This window comes from Muntiacus reevesi, chromosome 18 (assembly GCF_963930625.1).
Source record: "Muntiacus reevesi chromosome 18, mMunRee1.1, whole genome shotgun sequence".
Classification (NCBI taxonomy): domain Eukaryota; kingdom Metazoa; phylum Chordata; class Mammalia; order Artiodactyla; family Cervidae; genus Muntiacus; species Muntiacus reevesi.
Window position 1 is genome coordinate 8,338,554 of NC_089266.1, and position 20,177 is coordinate 8,358,730.

The 20,177-nt window shown below is 53.2% G+C and overlaps 1 protein-coding gene across 1 annotated transcript in view; it reads left to right on the forward strand.

The window, feature by feature from the left end:
* The window catches only part of SEC14L1 (SEC14 like lipid binding 1), a 47,407-nt gene extending 31,101 nt beyond the window's left edge, over positions 1–16,306 (forward strand). Inside the window, exons 5-17 of the mRNA XM_065908631.1 lie at positions 296–424; positions 1,149–1,383; positions 2,282–2,391; positions 4,028–4,217; positions 5,042–5,130; positions 6,176–6,246; positions 7,147–7,318; positions 7,633–7,767; positions 10,266–10,400; positions 12,379–12,630; positions 13,708–13,886; positions 14,036–14,137; positions 15,790–16,306. Coding sequence (XP_065764703.1) covers positions 296–424; positions 1,149–1,383; positions 2,282–2,391; positions 4,028–4,217; positions 5,042–5,130; positions 6,176–6,246; positions 7,147–7,318; positions 7,633–7,767; positions 10,266–10,400; positions 12,379–12,630; positions 13,708–13,886; positions 14,036–14,137; positions 15,790–15,805 — 1,815 coding nt within the window. The 3' untranslated portion in view covers positions 15,806–16,306. The remainder of the gene's footprint in view (positions 1–295; positions 425–1,148; positions 1,384–2,281; positions 2,392–4,027; positions 4,218–5,041; positions 5,131–6,175; positions 6,247–7,146; positions 7,319–7,632; positions 7,768–10,265; positions 10,401–12,378; positions 12,631–13,707; positions 13,887–14,035; positions 14,138–15,789) is intronic.
* The last annotated feature ends 3,871 nt before the right edge of the window (positions 16,307–20,177 follow it).

The following is a 20,177-nucleotide window of genomic DNA, read 5'->3' on the forward strand; positions in this document are numbered from 1 at the left end:
CGTGATAGAGAACACTACTCGATAAATATGGTGGATGAATGAATAAATGAATGACACTACCAAGCATGAAAAGAAAGCTTTCCTTTTAATAGTCATTTTTAGAATATTTTAGAAATATTATTTGAGCCTTTTCATAATTCTGAACCTCTCTAAATTTTCCGTCTGCTGTTTTCGTGATAATAACATTGTTAGTAAAATAGGTGTTTTTTCTCCCTTGGTACCAGTGAACTGAGGAGCAAATAATATTCTCAGTTGTCAGTATAATTAATGAAAATACTTTCTCTTTTACCTGCAGGTTCACCCTGAAAATGAAGACTGGACCTGTTTTGAACAGTCAGCAAGTTTAGATATTAAATCTTTCTTTGGTTTTGAAAGTACAGTAGAAAAAATTGCAATGAAACAATATACCAGCAACATTAAAAAAGTGAGTGTTCCTTGGGGTTTTATGGAGAGGGGTGGGCAGGAGTCTCTTGAGATGGTCCAAGCTGGAGGTCCCTTCAGGAGCCTGGGGGTGGGTTAGTCAGGGGTCCTGGCGAGTGAAAGGGGAGGGTCGGGGCCACAGACCACACTGGCCGCTGGTGGAGGTTAGGGGTAAGCGTGCAGCCGCCGGCCGTGGCGCTCCCTGCTGGGAACTGTGGGGACGGGTGGGGACCGGGGTCCGGCCCACCGAGGGAGGCCCTGCTGTCCTGAAGAGGCACGTTGGGGGAGGCCTCTTGGGTCCCAGGCTTTGGGATGTGAGGTACATGTTCCATGGAAGAGGCTTCCTTCTTGTTTTCCTGCTGCTTCTCATCAGCGTGGCATTTTGGTGTCAGATGTATCATATGGGCTTAGGGGGTGCTTCCCAAGACTGTTCTCAGTGCTGCTGGAGGCATCTGGACTGAGACACAGAGCACTTCCTGTGTACAAGGAGGTCAGGCAGTGCGTGTAACTGGTCACATAAAAAATGCCATCTGAGACATGATCTCCTAGACCTCTAGAGAAGAGGAAGTAAAATTATGGGGAAAAACCCACAAGAGCATTTGGCCTTTCTTTTCCCTGTTTGTTCTGTCGTCACTCAGTTTTCATCATGGTTTTCAAACCCATGAGGAGTGAGTGACTTCACAGCTCAGTGTGACAGTACTAACCCTAAAACTGGCTCTGCTCCCAAGGGCAAGGAAATCATTGAGTACTACCTCCGTCAGTTAGAGGAAGAAGGCATCACGTTTGTGCCCCGCTGGACCCCACCTGCCGCCGCCCCCTCTTTGGAGACGTCCTTGTCCTGCAAGAAACCAGCAGCGTCACTGACCGCCGTCGTGCCCGACCCCGCGCTCAAGGAGGGGCTGAGCAGCGAGCCCCTCAGCGCCCCGAGCGGGGCACCCGAGCCCACTGCAGGGACCCCGGACGGTGAGGCTGTGAGGGGCCTCGTTCTGAGGGCAAGACTGCAGGCTGAGCTGGAACCCTTGCCTCCTGGGACACGTAGCTGTGACACGAACAGAAAATGGATCTTGTTATTGTCCCCTTGCCTCTGGCTTCCGTAACACATTCATTTTATTTTTTTCTTAGAATGAAGAAACAGAGTTTTTTTTTAAATGGGCAGGAAGGGGTTAACACAGTTATATCGTCAGCATACCCATTTTTGGCTTCGTAGATGCCAGGCACTGTTCTGAGCATTTTGTGAGTGTTTGCTCATTTAATAATAGTCCCTTTTAGGTAAGAAATGCTTTTGTCTTTGTTTTATAACTGAGTTAATAACTAAGGCTCAGAGGAACCAAGTGACTTTCACAGAGAGACACAGCTGTAGGTGACAGGCTCCACGCCTTTCTTGTGTGTCTTACACACACGCGCACACACACACACCCCCTTTTTAATTGCTCAGTGTCATGCTCATTTTAAAGTAAGACAGTACAAGAAAATTCTTCCCTCAGAAGTTCTGTTGAATCATTGGCATTTTTTTTTTCCTGCCTTCTCTGTGGCTCAGCTTTGCCCTCTGAATTAAATATTATTAAATATTGATAACAGCCGTGATACCATGAATAGAGTTGATACTTGGCAAATAGAGGTGACCTGGTGGCAGTTGGGTGTGTCATGGAATGCGCACGTTTCCGTGTGACTCTGCAGTGACTGGGTTTAAAGACAGTCGTTGGGGGTCCCTTGGGTGGCTGGTTAGAGTCCACCGTCCCCCGTGGCTCATTTATCTCTCAGACTCCAGGAGCACATGGGAGCGTCCCCGAGTGGGGCAGTGTGGAAGCCTTCACGCCCCAGTGTTCTTACTGTTAAGAATGTCCCATGATTTATATTGCAGACAAATTAGACGCAGACTACATCAAGAGATACCTGGGCGACCTGACCCCACTGCAGGAGAGCTGCCTGATCCGGCTTCGCCAGTGGCTTCAGGAGACCCACAAGGGCAAAGTGAGCATCTGCCCGAGTGTGCATCTGTGCACGCGTGCATCCACGCACATGTGCAGGGGCGCCGCTCGCTGTTCAACCTCGGATGCCTGGTCCTGTTCCGAGTGACTCACAGTCAATGTGCCTGATGGCCGTAGGTGGGAATATCCCTCCAGTCAAAAAGTCACTGGATCTGTGACTCCATGTGTGGCATCTGAGTCCTTTGTAGCAAGTTAGGATGCCCTGCTGTGTATAATTAGCTGTGTATTTATAGATGTTACAGAGAATGGTCTGAAAAACAATTACGTATCAAGTTACAAAGCAGTGTTGTATTCCAAATATTCATTCATTTTACTTTTCAGGAGGTTTGGAAGTAGTTCACAGTGTTATTCAGAGATTAGAACTGTTTGGGGTTTGGGACTTCCCTGGTAGTCCAGTTTAAGACTTCACCTTCTGGTGCAGGTTCATCACTGGTCATGGAGCTGAGATCTCAGGTGCCTTGTGGCCAAAAAACCAAAATATAAAACAGAAACAGTATTGTTACAAATTCAATACTTAAAAAAAAAGGTCCACATCAAAAAAAAAAAAAAAAACCTTTAAAATTACCTGGGTTTTGATTTCGAAGTTTTTGGTGTAAGTAGCCTCATAAGGAATTAAATTTTTTGTGGCCTCACGGGGGACCAGTGTGGGACAGAGGCACATCCGTGTGTCTGGGTGGTTCCTGGCTTCCTGCACTGGCCTCTCTCTCATTCTGTCGGTCTTGGTCATCAGCGTCCAATATCCAAGGACCGTTGTATCTGTTCACAAGAGCACGCCCCCTGTGGTCAGAGCTGCCACTGTTGAGCACTGACCATGCCTTAGGCTCTGGCTTGAGATCTTTACTAACTCCTCCCAGCAGCCCTATGAGCTGGCGCTACTTTTATCACCCCTGTTGCGCACACACACAAGTTCGGTAACTTGCTGGGTACCTTAGCGTCTGGTGACTGCCGGGGTCGGGCTTTGACGTTCCCAGCCACTCCCAGGTAATGGTAGTCCTTTCTGAGAGGAGACCGTGCCATCTCAGTGCCTTATTTTCCCAGGAGGGGGCAGTCAGGGGTGCCAATTGCACGCCCCCCCATCTGTGCACCAGCAGCATGGCCACGTGGCCGGGGACGAGGACAGCCGGTGCACGGGAGACCCAGACACGGTCTTGGCCTTCTGTTTGACTCAGGGAATCCTGTCAAACTTGTCAGCTGCCAGGAGTGGAACCTGGAGAAGGTTCCGGTATGTCAGGACACGAGCACCACTATCGGAACCAACAATTCTGCTCTGTAGTTTGCATTTCTGTTTGCGTGTAATACATATATTGGAAAGTGCACAGATCATAGAAGCTGGTAGCTTAGCTCAGTGAATCCAAAGCAGCTGGTGTTTAAGAAATTACTTATGCCTTCACTCTCCTTTGCTGAAACTAAAATGGGGATAGTGTAAAGATTATTCAGACTAATAATGCAGATAAGCATTAAGGAAGGTGTTTCTGGTAGTGACTAATTTTAAATAGTGTAATAATGCAACTCGCTGTCAGTAAGAAGTGAGACTTTTTGGAGTCTTATTCCCTTGGTAACTTGCTTTTTCCCCTTAGCAGCTTTTCACATTGCTTAGAAACATCTCCTTCTCTCAACAGATCCCGAAAGATGAGCACATTCTTCGGTTCTTACGCGCCCGGGACTTCAACATTGACAAGGCCAGAGAGACCATGTGTCAGTCTCTGACCTGGCGCAAGCAGCACCAGGTGGACTACATCCTCGACACCTGGCACCCGCCCCAGGTCCTGCAGGACTACTACGCGGGCGGTTGGCACCACCACGACAAAGGTAGCCAGGGGCCCGGCACCGGGGCCCGCGCTGAGACCAGCAGGGCCCTTGGGTGTGCTGTCCCTCCCCCTCCCCGCCGGAACGAGTGGGCGCCTGTTTTATCGCCGCAGCCTTGGGGGTACCCCTCCGAGTAGAGAGGGAGGGTCCGAGGCCACTGCTTCCTGGCCACTCGCTCCCTCCGCCCGGCAGCTTGCTCCCCTTCGTTCCTTAATCAGGTGGAGTTTATTTGACTTATTTTAAAAAACTTTGAAGGCAAAGTTTTTTCAGGAGCAGAGTGCTAGTAAAGGTACTTTGCAGTGACGTAACCCAGTATCTGTAACAACGTGTAGCCAGATTTTGTGCATCACAACAGGAGAATTTTCAGCTCTCCCTGGGGAGTGAACAAAATATAAACCGATAGCAGCATCCCTGAATGAATGATCCGGTGTGGGGCCATCGATGAGACGGCTCTGCACACGACACCTGGCAGGACAGGCTTCCTGGCTCAGCTCTGGTGGCAGGCGGGGTGGTTACTGCCCCGAGCCCTGCAGTGGAGGTGGTCCATGCACGGGGGCAGAGCCAGAGGCCGAGCTCTGCAGGGCTCCCCTCGCCCTGGGCGGGGCATCTCTGGGGTCCTGCTAGTGATCTGCTCCATCCGTTGGCGTTTCTTTTCTCCTTTTACAATTCTGGTGGGAGAAGACCGGGTGGGCCTCCTGTAGGCACCGCCAAAGCCAGCTGCTGCTTCCCAGAGCAGGAGAGTGCCTGGGGCCCCATTGGCATGCAGGGCGCCCGTCCCCCAGTTCGGGTCAGGAGCAGGGCTGATGGCGCCTGTCCTTCCCCTGCAGATGGCCGGCCCCTCTACGTGCTCCGGCTGGGGCAGATGGACACCAAAGGTCTGGTGAGAGCCCTCGGCGAGGAGGCCCTACTGAGATATGTGAGTGTTGCCCGCTGGCTTCACTTCCTTCTCTGTCGGCGGGGGTGGGAGAGGACCGCGTTCCTGTCGCTGCAGCATGTATCGCTTTCATAATTAGCAAGGAGGATCTATTCATAAATTTGACAAACTTCAGAAGAGAGCCCCAAAGTTAAGAAAATGTTTTCCATGGTGGGGAAGCACGGGCACAGCTGCGCAAGGTGCCGCGGGGGCGCGGGCTGGGCGCCGTCCCCCACCCCAGGCCGATTCGGGTCCCGCCACCCCACCCTTGCTCTGCTCCGGGGCCCCCTCAGGTCAGACCTCTCGGCGGTGCTCTCTGCACCAGCGCAGCGTGGTCCTGGGTCTGAGCGCCCTTTGTCAGGGCTGTAAGTGCCTCCTTCCCTGCCTCCCCACCCATCCCGGGCAGTCTGCACAGCGTGGGCAGTCACGAAGAGAAGAACATTAACCTTAAAGTAGAAACAAGCGAGCAGAAGGCTTAAAAGGCACACGGAGAAGCACCATCCTGAATTACCCACTGTGGGCATCTTGTTGCCTCATCTGTGGTGCCCACCACTGTGCGTGTGCTTCCGTGGGCGCTTCCACACGCGTGCACACAGGTCTCTGGGCAGACTGCGTCTGTTGGGGAAGGGCTTGTTACTCCAGCTCGAAGGGGTCCCTTGAGCTAGACTTGAGGTCGGTTGTCACACTGCCCTTTCTCTTAGCTGGTGCGTGAGGCCTCACAGTGTAGCCACTCAGCCAACACTCACCTCTGACTCTTCCAGACGTGCTCGCTCTGGATGTGGGTCAGCAGGTTGCGCCCTCCCCGCCTGCCGGGTCACCCCTGTCATCTCGGGGAGCTGTCCCCTGGACCTCAGAGGACAGCACTCATGCCTTAGAGCAAGCTGCTGCTTCCGTGACACGTTTTGTGCATACAGCTGTGTCAGGCCGTAGACGGCGTTTGGCCTGCACGCCTCCCTGAGGCAGACGGTGCTGCCATCGCCCACGCAGCCGGATGCAGCCGCGTCTGCCCCTTAGACTGATGGGGAACGTCTCTGGCTCTTGTACACAGGTTCTTTCCATCAATGAAGAAGGGCTGCGACGGTGTGAAGAGAACACAAAGGTCTTTGGCCGGCCTATCAGGTAGCTGTGTGAGCCCGTTCCCCCTCCAGCTTGTTGAGAATAGGAGTCGCGTATTTCTAGTTGATTTTTAAAAAGCCAGAATCGGCTTTGGTTTTTAGGACCAAGTCTAAGTAGTTACTGTTTTCCATGATGCCCTAGGAGGTGGGGCGGGTGCTGTAGTCAGCTGCGAGGGGCGGCTGCTGGGCTTTGGTGTTCCTACCGCAGGCCTTGCTATCCTTCCCGTCTGCCTGCATTGGCTTGTGGTGGTTTTATGGTCCTTGGGAGTCTGGGGTCGCAAGTGCTTGGTTTTTGCTCTTTTTGGGGGGGGATGCTGAGGAGGTGGGACAGAAAAAAATGATTCTCTGCTCTTAAACCAAACTTGCAGTTATGGTGGACTGTTTTAAGATGTGCAGTGGTTCAGAGGTGGGCCCTGGGAAGGGTCTGGATGGTTGACCAGCACGTAAGTCCCAGGAGGGCGGGGCCTCTGAGGGCTTCGTTCACTCCTGTGTTCCTGGCCCCTGCCGCAATGCCTGACTCACTGACGTTTGTCAAAGACCACGGTGCTGCCATCCAGTCACACGTGTATTTAAACGCCGTACACACGCCCCGCTGGGTCAGCAGAGGGGGCCCAGAAGGCCCAGGGCAGCAGGTGGCCTCCCTTGATGGACGGCCGCACCTTTGATCCGGGTCCCTTAGCCCTTGGTGGCTTTGGTATTTTGGGGATTGGCCCTACTGCACACAGCCCATGTCTTAATACAGGCAGATAGCAGTAGAGTTCATTACCCTGTAATTTTTAAAACCCAGTGTATTTTTGGAAATGGACACTAGTAACCGTATAGAACATAGAAAAGGAAAGCCAGTCACTCTGGGCCGTGGTTTGCCGAGTGTGCACGCGCTGAACGGAGCTCGTCTTGCCTGCAGCTCCTGGACCTGCCTGGTGGACCTGGAGGGGCTGAACATGCGGCACCTGTGGAGGCCAGGCGTGAAGGCGCTGCTGCGCATCATAGAGGTGGTGGAGGCCAACTACCCCGAGACGCTGGGCCGCCTGCTGATCCTGCGCGCCCCCCGGGTGTTCCCCGTGCTCTGGACGCTGGTGAGTCTCCGTAGCGGGTCATTGCCCGGAAGGCGTGCATACTTGTGTTCATGTCCCTGTGTGTGTCTGTGACTCCAAGTCGAGTAACTAGTTAACAAGAAACAAGACGAGTGTGGAGAGATCAGAGTGTCTCAGATTATTTAAGGGAAGAAAGTTTTCTCGCATGTCCTCATGTCATACACTTCAGACTTTACAGAAGGAGTGTATCAAACTTGAATCCCCCCCACTCCCCCAATATCGGCGTGTAATTTTCACCCTTGAAGTGCAGCCAGCAGAGCAAGTATAACTGTGTGGTCTTTTCTAATTATTTATAGGTTAGTCCATTCATTGACGACAACACCAGAAGGAAATTCCTCATTTATGCAGGAAATGACTACCAGGGGCCTGGAGGCCTGCTGGATTACATCGACAAAGAGATCATTCCGGATTTCCTGAGTGGAGAGTGCATGGTATGTACGTAGGCAGGTAACATGTCTGACTACTCATGAGAGCAGGGAAGTTGGGTGTGGTTGACACAAATGATTTTCAGAACTTTTTCTGTGGATTATTTGTCTTTCACTTTGGGAGTTTTCGCTGGCATCTGTCTGATCCTGGGTTAAACTAAACAGAGCCATTTAGGTAATTTTTGACAACATACACATTCTTCATTGTTAAATACTAATGAGAGCTTGTTTTAGAATCAGTGTGATTGCAGCTTCCTTTATGCGCTCAGCTTTGCGTGAATTAGATTCTATAACTGTTTTAGAGCAGCTGTGCATGTCTTTAAAACGTTAAAAAAATCAGATTGATTCTCCAAAGAGGTTGCCCCGTTGACAATGTCAGGAACACATCTCAAAAGGGGTAATTAAGGGAGCTCGTCCTCTTTTATGTAATGCAGGATTTGAAGCACACTGCGTGGCTGGGTTAGCAGGCAGATGGCCCCACTTCTGCCCCTGTACTGTGATGAGTGGGGCGTGTGATGAGTCAGAGAAGCTTAGCTCCTTGAAGACCGTGTGGCCCCGGAAACAGAAGCCTGGAGCAGTCCAGTTGCCTTGCTGACGCGGCAGATGACGCCAGCAGGGAGTCCACTCCCTTCACAGTAAATGAGCCTGTGCGAAGTGGAGGTGCAGCCACCCTGGCAGGCTCACGTGTTCAGCTGCTAATGGGAACTTGGGGCAATCTTGGGGGATTCTTAGAGGAGTTTAGAGCTGAACTCAGTTCTCAGGCCTTCAGTCCCTCTCCGAGGAATCGCAGATGGACCCACAGTGCAGTTCTGGGAGCTAGTGAGCCAGGGGACCCCCACCCACCCACCCAGCACCCCTGACGTTAAAGCTTGGGGTCACATGTGTGGAGACACACAGACACAGTGTATCGGAGCTCGACTCCGTGAGGTTGCTCCTTCCACCTGCGGTGAGAGCAGCGGGGCTGGAGTGGGCGGAGACTCCACTCCCCTGTGCCATTTAAGAGCAGAGGTCTCCCCCTGGTAAGAACAGAGGTCTCCCCTGTAAGAGCAGAGGTCTCCCCCCCGTAAGAGCAGAGGTCTCCCCCAGTAAGAGCAGAGATCTCCCCCCATTAAGAGCAGAGGTCTCCCCCAGTAAGAGCAGAGATCTCCCACCATTAAGAGCAGAGGTCTCCCCCAGTAAAAGCAGAGATTTCCCCCCATAAGAGTAGAGGTCTCCCCCCGTTAGAGCAGAGGTCTCCCCCTGTTAAGAGCAGAGATCTCCCCCCGTAAGAACAGAGATCTCCCCCCGTTGAGTAGAGATCTCCTCCCGTAAGAGCAGAGGTCTACCCCCGTAAGAGCAGAGATCTCCCCCCGTAAGAGCAGAGATCTCCCCTTGTTAAGAGCAGAGGTCTCCCCCCATAAGAGCAGAGATCTCCCCCCGTTAAGAGCAGAGGTCTCCCCCATTAAGAGCAGAGATCTCCCCCCGTTAAGAGCAGAGGTCTCCCCCATTAAGAGCAGAGATCTCCCCCCGTTAAGAGCAGAGGTCTCCCTCCGTAAGAGCAGAGGTCTCCCCCCGTTAAGAGCAGAGATCTCCCCCTGTTAAGAGCAAAGGTCTCCCCCCATAAGAGCAGAGATCTCCCCCCGTTAAGAGCAGAGGTCTCCCCCATTAAGAGCAGAGATCTCCCCCCGTTAAGAGCAGAGGTCTCCCCCCGTTAAGAGCAGAGGTCTCCCCGCTCAGGCTGAGAGGTTTCGGCCAAGGCTTTGGCTCGGCTCTCCTGTGCCACTGTCGGGGTGGCGTCGAGAGGCAGCGCTCGCCCCTGTCTGCTCTGTCCGGCTTGCTGTCACTGCAGCAGCCTCCCCATGTCCTGCTGCCCTGCCCGCTGGAGCCGGCCACGCTTATTCCCTGTGTGGTCACCTCCCAGGGCAGATAACACAGGAAGCACTTGGATTTTAAGAACTCGAGGGTTAAGTCATTATATCCAGGTCAATTAGGACATTCATGAATGTGCAAATTTTAATTCAGCCTGTTTCAAGCAAATTCAAAAGTTGCCGCTCTTTATTGGTTTTTTGGCTGGTGTTGTGGACTGATCATTTGACCTGGGGTAGACACTAAACTTTCTCCCTTAATTATATATTTTGCCTATACTTGCATATGATAGAAATAATGCCTGTAGCTGTAGAGAATAAAACTCTTCACATAACGTTTTTCCTTTGCAGCACAATATAAATACCCGGCGATTCTTAAACAAACCAGCTTCAGTAACTGGATGCTGTCCCACACACGTACTACTGTGAATGTTGTGGCAAATCAGCTTCAGCTTGTTCTCATTTACTTAAAGCGAGACACATGTGTTTAAGTGGTTTTTCTCAATTATTTTGCCTAAGTAGTGCAGGGTATTTTACGACACGGCCAGTGTTTCCCATTTCCTAAGCGGCTCCACGGAGTCGTGCATGTCGGGTCGGCCTGTGGCTCTCGGGATCGGCCTCCGTGGGCACTGCTCTCAATGGCCGTGTTTACGTTTCCAGTGTGAGGTGCCGGAGGGGGGCCTGGTGCCCAAGGCCCTGTACAGGACCGCGGAGGAGCTGGAGAACGAAGACCTCAAGCTCTGGACCGAGACCATCTACCAGTCCGCCAGCGTTTTCAAAGGGGCCCCGCACGAGGTAGGCGCCAGGCCGAAGCCACGGGGCCCGCGTCTCCCCTCCCGACCGGGTTCTTCTGTGGGTCTCCCAGTAGGGGGTCGTTTAGGAGAATCAGATGCTTTTTCCCGACTTGGTCTTTAGGTTCATGTTGACACTTGGTCTGCAGTTAAGGCGGCTGTCGATGTTGGTGAGCAGGCTCTTGCAGAGCAGACCTCGGCTGCCTTTGGTCAGGGCCCCAGGAGGAGAGTAGGCAGGCGTCTCCACGTCCGCTTCACTCGAGACCCTTGATACGGGCGCACCTCGCAGGTCTCGCCCTGGGGGGAGGTTTGTAACTCCTCAATTTAATGTTTCCAGTCAGCAGGACCAATTGCATTTTCTGTTTTTTCTTGGCTGGGTTTGATTATTCATTATTTTTTAAGAAGTTTGCCTGTCTTTGTAGTCTGGTGGAGTGAGGAGAAACGCGCGCGTGTATTTTCTCTCCCTGCTGTCCCGTGGTGCTGCGTGAGCAAGAGTGTGCCTGTTTTTACACACGTGTGCGCTCTGGTGTCATGAGCGTCTCTGCACTAAGTGGGCTGAGTGCCCTGAGTGGGCTCAGCCCGTCCTGGGCTCTGGGCCGAGGTTTGTGGCTCAGAGTCATGGGATTGAGCCCTGGAATGGAGCTGCCAGCCGGGCTGATGCTGGCCAGGCTGACCTTGCACTGCTTCTTCATCCTCCTGGTGGGAGTGTCTCCCTCACCGCTGCCCGCGCCTCCTGGGGTGAGCGGACACGATGCTGTGGTTTGAATGAGCAGAGACAGGCTTGAGGTGCCTTACTCACAGCCTCTTTGGGGGGAGACAGCTGCGTCTCAAGGATTACTTGTATTAATTTCTTACTTGGAGGCCAGTAGGCTGAAGGAGGCCGAGTTCTCATCTTCCCTTAGGTCATGGTCTCATCGTCCCAGATAGGGAGCTCCGTGTGCGATGTGTTCTTGTGGGTCACAGGGTTATCTGTGAGAGGGTTTCTCCGTCAGAACACTGAAAACTTCGGCTCTGCTTTGGGGGTTCAGTAGGGCACACATCGAGGACAGGGGTCTTGTGAAACGAGGACTGAGTGCCTCGTCCCTGCAGTGAACGCAGGCGTGAGGGGCCGGTCCGCAGAGGGGCTGGCGTCCCCAGGATCTCGGCCCGTGGAGCCCGTGGTGTCAGAACCCGCTGTGGGACGGGGCTCGTGTGCGTGTGGGACCTGCCCCTCAGGGAGTCTGTGTAGCTCCAGGGCCAAGGCAGTGAGGAGTGGCGGCGGCGGGGCCAGGGACTGCGGGCAGAGAAGCCGACACACGGCCCGCAGCGCTCAGCCAGTGGCTTCCAGGGTGGGTGGGGTGCGGGGCCTGGCTTCTGCTGAGATTTTTTAGTGAATACATAACTTTCTACAGCTGGTTTTAATTCTCACAGTAATCTTTGGAAACTATAACTTTGATCATTCCCTGCTGAGAAGCTGTATGAGCACTGCATGAAATTCAGCTTTTAGATTGGCACTCGACACCCAGGGCCTTCCCCACCCAGGCCACATGGCTTCCTCTTCGCACCCAGCTCTGCGGCCGCGGGCAAAGGCCCCTCAGCCTGTGCTTGCCTCCCTCCTCCCCGAGAGGGTGCTTCCTTCCCGTCCCTCCTGACCTCTTTACTCTGGGACGTTCCCGGTGCCCTTCAGCCAGAGCAACCCTCGGAACCACTTCTGTGGTGTCGAGTGTTATTTCTGTTTTGTATTAAGGCCTTTCTTACAGCCAGGACCCGGTAGCTTAGAATGGCGTCTAAAACTCGTCTGTGGGGACGCTCAGGCTGCAGGTGGAGCTGAGAGAGCACGGAGCTTGGTTGAGTGCAGAGTCTGGCTGAGGTGGCCCGCGGCTGTGACCCCCCTCCCCCAGCTGAGAAGAGAGCTGGGGGGCGGCGGGGACGTGCTGCCACGACGTCAGCGCAGAGGCTCAGGTTCACCGTGGCGGGCTGATGCAGCCAACCTCTCCTTCCAGATTCTCATTCAGATCGTGGACGCCTCTTCGGTGATCACGTGGGATTTTGACGTGTGCAAAGGGGACATCGTCTTTAACATCTATCACTCCAAGCGGTCGCCGCAGCCCCCCAAGAAGGACTCCCTGGGGGCGCACAGCATCACTTCCCCAGGAGGGAACAACGTGCAGCTGATAGACAGAGTCTGGCAGCTGGGCCGGGACTACAGCATGGTGGAGTCGCCGCTGATCTGCAAAGAAGGGGAGAGCGTGCAGGTAGGGTGCCCTGCGCCTGCCCACAGTCTGGCTTTTCTGTCTGGAGAAGGAAGTCTTAGGGCGGTGGCCAGGTGGTTCAGTGCGTCCTCTCAGTTACAGTCAGGGTGATTCAGGAAGCCGAGTGACTCTCAGAACGCAGAGCTCAGCAGAATCCAGGACTTGTGTCTAAAGCCATGAACTATTTCTGGAGGTGTTTCCACAGAAGCAAGTGAAGGAAGGACAGGGCAGGCAGTGCACTTGCAGAGCTGTGATTCAGGCGGCTGCTAAGATGACCTTTGACCCAGCGGCATTGGTCTCCTTCAAGAAAATCACTCCGAATAGAAGTGAGATAAACAAGGACAGAGAGAAGTGTTAACTGTCATTACCGAGCATTCTCATTTCTTTGCAGTGTTCCATCAGTTCATTTAAAACGTTGGCTAGTTATTCCGAGTGCCTGAGCTCAGAATGGTAGTTCTCAGGAGCTTCTGGCCTTTGTATTAGACGCGTGATTTTGCTGCCTTCACACTTTTCAGGGATAAGCCTGTCAGTGTTTTCGTGGTCTTAGAAGCACTGAGAGACAGTATTCAGTTTTAAAGATAATGAACATTTGAAGTTGAATCATACAGTCTTTAGTTCCAAAATTAGGGGAGAAAGCAGTTTTCACAGATTGTCATTCTACTTTAGACTGACATCCTTTTAACCCACGATATGCTGGTAAGGTCACGGGAAGCACGTCAGAGTGTTGGCTGGTCTAGGAAAGTTTTTTAGACCCTACCCCCTCAAGGGTAAGCAGAGGACCACCCTGGGGGGGCGCCTGCTTCCTCCGCAGGTGAAGACCTGGGGATCAACAGCCTCTTGGGGTCCCTCCCAGTGCCCCCCAGCTCCTGGCAGGGGCCTGGCTGCAAGGCCCACCCCTGGAGGCAGCGTTGGACTGGCCCGGATCATGAACCAGGGTAGCAGGCCCCTCCCCCATCGAGAGGGTTGGTAATCGATGTTGGATCTGAGTGGACAGAGATGTGGTCCCCTCGGCATCTGTCCCCGTTGCGGGGGCTCCCGGGAAGCAGGTGGTCCTCAGCTGTGCCCCCTGACTCACTCCAGGGCTCCCACGTGACTCGGTGGCCGGGCTTCTACATCCTGCAGTGGAAATTCCACAGCACGCCGGCCTGCGCCGCCACCAGCCTGCCCCGCGTGGATGACGTGCTGGCCTCCCTGCAGGTCTCCTCCCACAAATGCAAAGTGATGTACTACACCGAGGTGATCGGCTCCGAGGACTTCAGGTACAGGGAGGCCGGGTTCGGGGCCGGGGCAGCTCGTGACGTCACTCGAGGGGGTGGGGCACCGCGGGGAGCGAGGGGGCAGGGTCCAGCCGGGAGGCAGTGGGCGGCCACCGTGGGTCCTCACGCCTCCCCTCCCCTGCTGCTTGCAGAGGCTCCATGACCAGCCTGGAGTCCAGCCACAGCGGGTTCTCGCAGCTCAGTGCCGCCACCACCTCGTCCAGCCAGTCCCACTCCAGCTCCATGATCTCCAGGTAGTGCCCGCTGCGTGGAGGGGCCGGGCCACCACCTCGGACCGCCGCCCGCCCGCCGCCCAGCGGCCAGGCTGTGTGAACTCTGGCCCTCTAGGTAGCAGATAGCTCTGCAGGTGGTAAACGTAGTCACTGACCCCGAAGCTCTCTCGACAGGTAGCTGTAACTCTCACTGAATAGCCATAGATTCTGTACACAGTGCGCGCGAAACCCAGTCAGCACAAGGGCTCTCTCCAGAGGAAAGCGGTTTGTGTGCCGGTTAAGGGGCTGGCTCTGTCTCAATCGCGGATGCAAAAAACCGATCCCCGCCACCTCCTCACTGTCCCTCAGCGGATGAAGTCCCTCCACCGCCTGTCCGCGGTGACCTGCCTTCCTCCGTGGATCAGAAGCTGCCAGCCGGTCCCCCGCCCGCAGCTGGCCCCCGCCGCCTCCTGCCGTGGGCGCCGCGCTCTGAGGACAGTGACCGCCTCCAGGTTCCTGTTCCTCTGAGTAGTCGCTGCCTGACCGGAAGGACTCAGAGGGAGCCTGTGGGTGTCCCGACCCAGCTCTGGGGCCAAACAGACCCGCTGTTGTAAAGTGGGTGCTGAGGGCTCTCGGGGACCCCCCATGATGCCAGGAAGAACACCGCCATCATTAAACATTATTTTCCCTCTCCTCCTTTCAAACCTTTTGGTACTTTGAGAGCAGACCCTCTGTCCGTGATTGTGGGCCGAGGGCGTCCCCTCCCTCTTCTCCTGGGGTGCCGTTCTCCTCCCTGCATGGGTTACTTCTGAGCTCCTTCTCCACTCGCCTCCCTGGGCCGCTCACAGCCTGGTGTTTCAGGGACAGTGGGGCCCACTCGCCACTTTGAAACTGTCCCACGTTCACTGTAGCTGACCAGCGTTCTCCCCACGTGGCTGTGTCAGGACCGCCTGGGGAGCCCAGCTTCTTTGTGAAAGGAAGTTGTGTGTGCACGCAAGCATGTGTGTCTGGGGGTGGGTGTGTGGCAGTGGGGGATGGGGTGAGTAGAAGCTTAGTTCAAGTAGCAAAGGATTCGATGTCCTCAAAGCAGATCAGAGTATGAAGTTGGTTTGCATTTAATTTTTTCTCTTTGATTCCGATCACCAAGCCTGGTCTACCTTTTCATTGGCCCATCATTTTCTCAGCTTTTTATGGGAAAAGCAGGTTTTCTGAGAGTCTGTCCAGTTGTTGTTTTGGGTCAGTCTCCACGATGAATGAAGGCGTGTCACGTGGTAGTGTGTGTGGCAGAGGCTGTGCTTTTTAAGAATCTGGGCCAGGAGCCAGGCGCCATCTTCAGCGTGAGATGGCCTCAGAAATCCCGAGTTGCATTGTGTGAATCTGCCCTGGAGGCATTAGGTGGGTGCGCTAGGTGGAGGGTGTGGACCAGGGTGTGCCCGAGGGGCGGGGTCAGGAGGGCCGGGAGGGGCGGAGCCGGGCTCCGCCGTCCTCGGCTCCGTGGGTGCTGCGTGCTGAGGCTCTCCCGCCTCTCCCAGGGCCGCCCCTTGGCACCTAGAGGCTTCTTTCCAGAAAGCACAGGAGGGCTAGTTAGTGGATCCACGCCGCTTCCTGTCAGTGCTTCCTGTTTCCGGATTCTAAGGGCCTGAAGATGGTCCCTTCTCTCTTTCTCTCTCTCTCTCTCTGTCTCTGTGTCTCAGATGGCGATTTTGCTGACAGCTGCCAAGAACACGCTTCACTCGACAGTCCACCTCAGCCCAGGGATGTTTGTAGGACTGTTTGAATTGCAGCCACCCCCTCCCCCAGACTGAAGACCAGTTCTTTCTCAGTTGACTCAGAAGTGGCACTGTTTTACCCCCAGAGTTGACTGCATCTTTAAGAGTCAGAGCACATCCCCGCACACTCCTTCCAGGGTCCTCAGGGGGCCGGGGGCGGGAGCCGGGGTCACGGGGTTGGTCCCATCCCGACTTCAGGGCCCTGCTCCCTGTTTTCAGATGCTGCTGTCATTCCACCTTTTTCCAGCACTGACGGTCCTTCTGGTTTCCCCTCTGTTACTAGTGTCTTAATTCACCTTCTTTCCTAATTTCATTATTTACGTATCCAATTCTGTAAATGTTTTGTAAACATATTACCTCACTCTTGGTAATACAATACTGATAGTCTTTAAAAGATTTTTTTATTATTATCAATAATAAATGTGAACTGTTTAAAAAAAAAGTCTTTTTCTTATTGTGAATGGCAGCCTCCTTCGAAGAGTATGAAGTTCTTAGGACACCAGAGATTAGAGGAAGGGGAGATGCTGGAGCCAGAGGCTGGCGCAGATCGAGGCTCAGTTCATACAGCTCACCTGTGCCCCCCGCCCCCCGCCCCAACAGAGAACAGGCTGCGGTTTTCCTCAAACTCCAGGAAGTCAAACAGGACTCAGGCTGGACACTTGATAACCATGTTTCTCTTTTACATATATACTAAATTAGAACTGTTGACTAAAGGACACTCCCCAGAACACATGGTCAGATGGATTAGGTCTATATTACACATAATGCAACTGAACATGATGATAGTTTAACATGGAATGTCAAAACAAATCAGTATTTCTCATTGTACAAAAATGTTTATGTAGTTGACAGGCAAGAAGACACGTATGATACTTTGCATTTTCACTAATCATCTGTGATGAAGTTTAAAAAGGCCTTGGGAGAAACTGGGAGATTTCTGTAGTAACAAAATGGGTCCTTTGATCAGGTGGCCAGTATGGACCTTCAGAAACCTGGGCTGCGGGGTGGGGGCGGTGGCGGCCCAGGTGCAGGAGCAGTGCCTCCCCCATCAGGAGCCGGGGCCCCCCTCTTGGTGGGAGTGCCCGCTGGGAGTGACCAGGCCTCAGGGCGGGGCAGGTAAGGCCTGCAGGGGCCCACACGCCCGTGGCCTGGCCTGGGTTGTGAGCCTGCCCTTCCCTTGCCCCTGGCATCCAAGACAGGCTCCAGTTACCAGCACCTGCAGTGAGTAATGCTGACTCAGCCAGCCTGTCCCCGAAGGGAGGGAAGACTTTTGCCATGGATTCAGTCCTGCTCTGCTGTCTCCTGGGCCCACTTTACAAGCCATTAATGTAGAGGCAGCTTCTCACAGTGGCGGCCGGAGCAACATGAAAAGCAGGTGAGGCTGGCAGCACCTGTCCCCTGCCCACCCCTATCCTCAGAGCCTCTGAGAAATGGGCATCCTAACAGTGGGCGGCGGGCTTTTCTATCAGGCCACCAAGTTGTAACATGTATTGATCCATGTTGATGTTATATATGTGTGAATAAGTATATAATGTGTATATATGATGTGTACGCACACTCCAGGGGCTTCCCCATTTGTCTCAGTGGTAAAGAATCCCTGCAGTGCAGGAGACCTGGGTTCGGTCCCTGGGTCGGCAAGATCCCCTGGAGGAGGGCGTGGCAACCCACTCCAGGATTCCTTCCTGGAGAATCTCCATGAACGGAAGAGGCTGGCGGGCTACAGCCCATGGGGTCACAGAGTTGGACACAACTGAAGTGACTGAACATGCACGGGTTTTCCAAAATTTACCTTACACCATTTTGCTTTTGTGAAAGACCTACATTAACACCCATTTTCAGTAACAGAAATCCGAAGAGAATTTTTGCTTCTGTGAAAAAAGGCAGAGTGAAAATAGCGTTCAGTGCTGGTTTTGCGGCAGCGCACACAGAGGCAGCGCACCTGAGGAGTGAGAGAGGCCCCCCCACCAAGCTCCTTCCCAGAAACCACACTTGGCGTCTCACCACGCAGCTGCCATAGCTGTGAACTGTGTCTCTGAGTGTCTGTGCTTTATCTCAGTTTATTCTGTGCATCTGTTTCCAAAACATCCCCTAAGGTAATTGCTTCTTCCCTTAATGCCATTTTGACTTTCAAAGGGTTTCATAGGACCACTGTACTTTCAGATAGTGGGGAAAATATACATAAGCATGAAACCATGAGCAACCCATAAACATTGAGGACCCCTATCACCTGGATTATGGTCTTTCAGTACCTTTCCTCACTAAAGAAACAAGCCATTCTTGGGAGACATGGCTGATTCTAGGTCTGGTACAGGAAATGGACAAGATGAGCCAGGGATATCTTGTCTCATCAAAGAGGAAAGAAGTGATCAAAGACGCTAGGGTCATGGCGCACGGGCTCAGGAGCTGACGAGGCTTTCACTGGTCAAGAAGGCAATGCTTGGGGGACTTCCCTGGTGGTTCACTGGCTGAGACTGTGCTCCCAACACAAGGGGCCCAGGTTCCATCCTTGGTCAGAGAGTTAGATCCCATGTGCTGCAACTAAGCGTTCCTGTGCCACACCTAAAAAAGGCCCTGCATGTCACAGCCAAGACCTGGTGCAGCCAAATAGATAGAAGGGAACACTTTAGATTACAATCAACTTCCAACCCACTGACTGTGTTGAAATCCATGAATTCATAATTCTAAGTAATTTTCATATAGAATTGATCCCCTTTGGAGGATGATAATGAACACTTTTGAAAGCTTGTAAGTAAAACAAGCTGAATCTCTCCTGCCTTTCCTAAATGGACAGATGCTGGAGAGCAGTACCCATGAATGTAAGCAAGCTAATTAATGCTGAAGGAATAACAGAAGAATGCCATTTTGCATAAGTGAACAGATACAAGCGTTCAGCATCTTCAGCTGCTCAGTTCAGTTCAGTCGCTCAGTCGTGTCTGACTTTGCGTCCCCATGGACTGCAGCACACCAGGCCTCCCTGTCCATCACCAACTCCCAGAGTTTACTCAAACTCATGTCCATTGAGTCAGTGATGTCATCCAACCGTCTCATCCTCTGTGGTCCTCTTCTCCTCCTGCCTTCAATCTTTCCCAGCATCAGGGTCTCTTCCAGTGAGTCAGTTCTTTGCATCAGGTGACTGAAGTACTGGAGATTCAGCTTCAGTATCAGTCCTTCCAATGAATATTCAGGACTGATCTTTAGGATGGACTGGTTGGATCTCCTTGCTGTCCAAGGGACTCTCAAGAGTCTTCTCCAACAGTCTCCAATAGTCTTCTCATAGTTCGAAAGCATCAGTTCTTCGGCGCTCAGCTGCTAAGGTCACAGAGAGACAACTACATCCTCTGTCCCTCTGGAGAGCTGCAGCCCCGTGAGTTCTTCAGCCTGAGCCAGGCTCTGGGCCTGGCTGCCGATTTGTAGGATGTACGGAAGATGGGCAACAGTTGAACTGCACTGTGAGAAACAGGTCAAGAGGCTCAGGTTCTTCAACAGATAAATTGTGAGGGGAAGAAAGGAATGGAGGTGGGGGAATCCCATAAATTAAAGAGATTTTCACTTAACAAGCAAGACCAAACAGTATTAACTGGAGATGCACGTAACCACGTGATGGTTCTTTCTGGGGATGCAGGCCAGGTTACAGGGAGGCGTGGGGTGATCTTTCCACCAAGTCATGGATTTGACTATGCTCCGTGTCTCTGGTTTATCTTATGGTAGAAAGGTTTGTCATTGTTTTTTTTAGTTAGGGCTTTAGGTGGGTTGCTTTACTACAAGGAAAGAAATACTGGTTCTTTCATTGGGAATTTCCTCCTTTTACCTGGACTTCCCTGGTGGCTCAGATAGTAAAGAATCTGCTTGAAATGCAGGAGACGCGGGCTGGGTCCCTGGAGTGGGAAGTTCCCCCAGAGAAGGAAATGGCAACCCACTCCAGTATTCTTGCCTGGGAAATCCCATGGACAGAGGAGCCTAGTGGGCTGCAGTCCATGGGGTTGCAAAGAGTCGGACACAACTGAGCAACTTACTTCTGCTTTCCTTTTACCCAGATCACCAGCTGGGGGCTGCTTGGGGCCCAAGTTCCGAGCCCGGGGACGTACTCTGCCTTTGTGGTGTCCATGCACAGGACAGCAAAGCAGTGGCAGCCAGCTGGCAGTAAGTGACAGCGGGCTCCTGGGGTCCTCCAGGAGAAAACCTGAGGCCGGAACCTTTAACGTTCTGCCCCTTGCCGAGTGCTGCAAATAGAAGCAGCCAGACTTTCCCACTGCGACCTTGCCTTTGGGTTTAAGAGCGCAGTCAGTCACCAGGACCTGTTTTGACAGCAACAG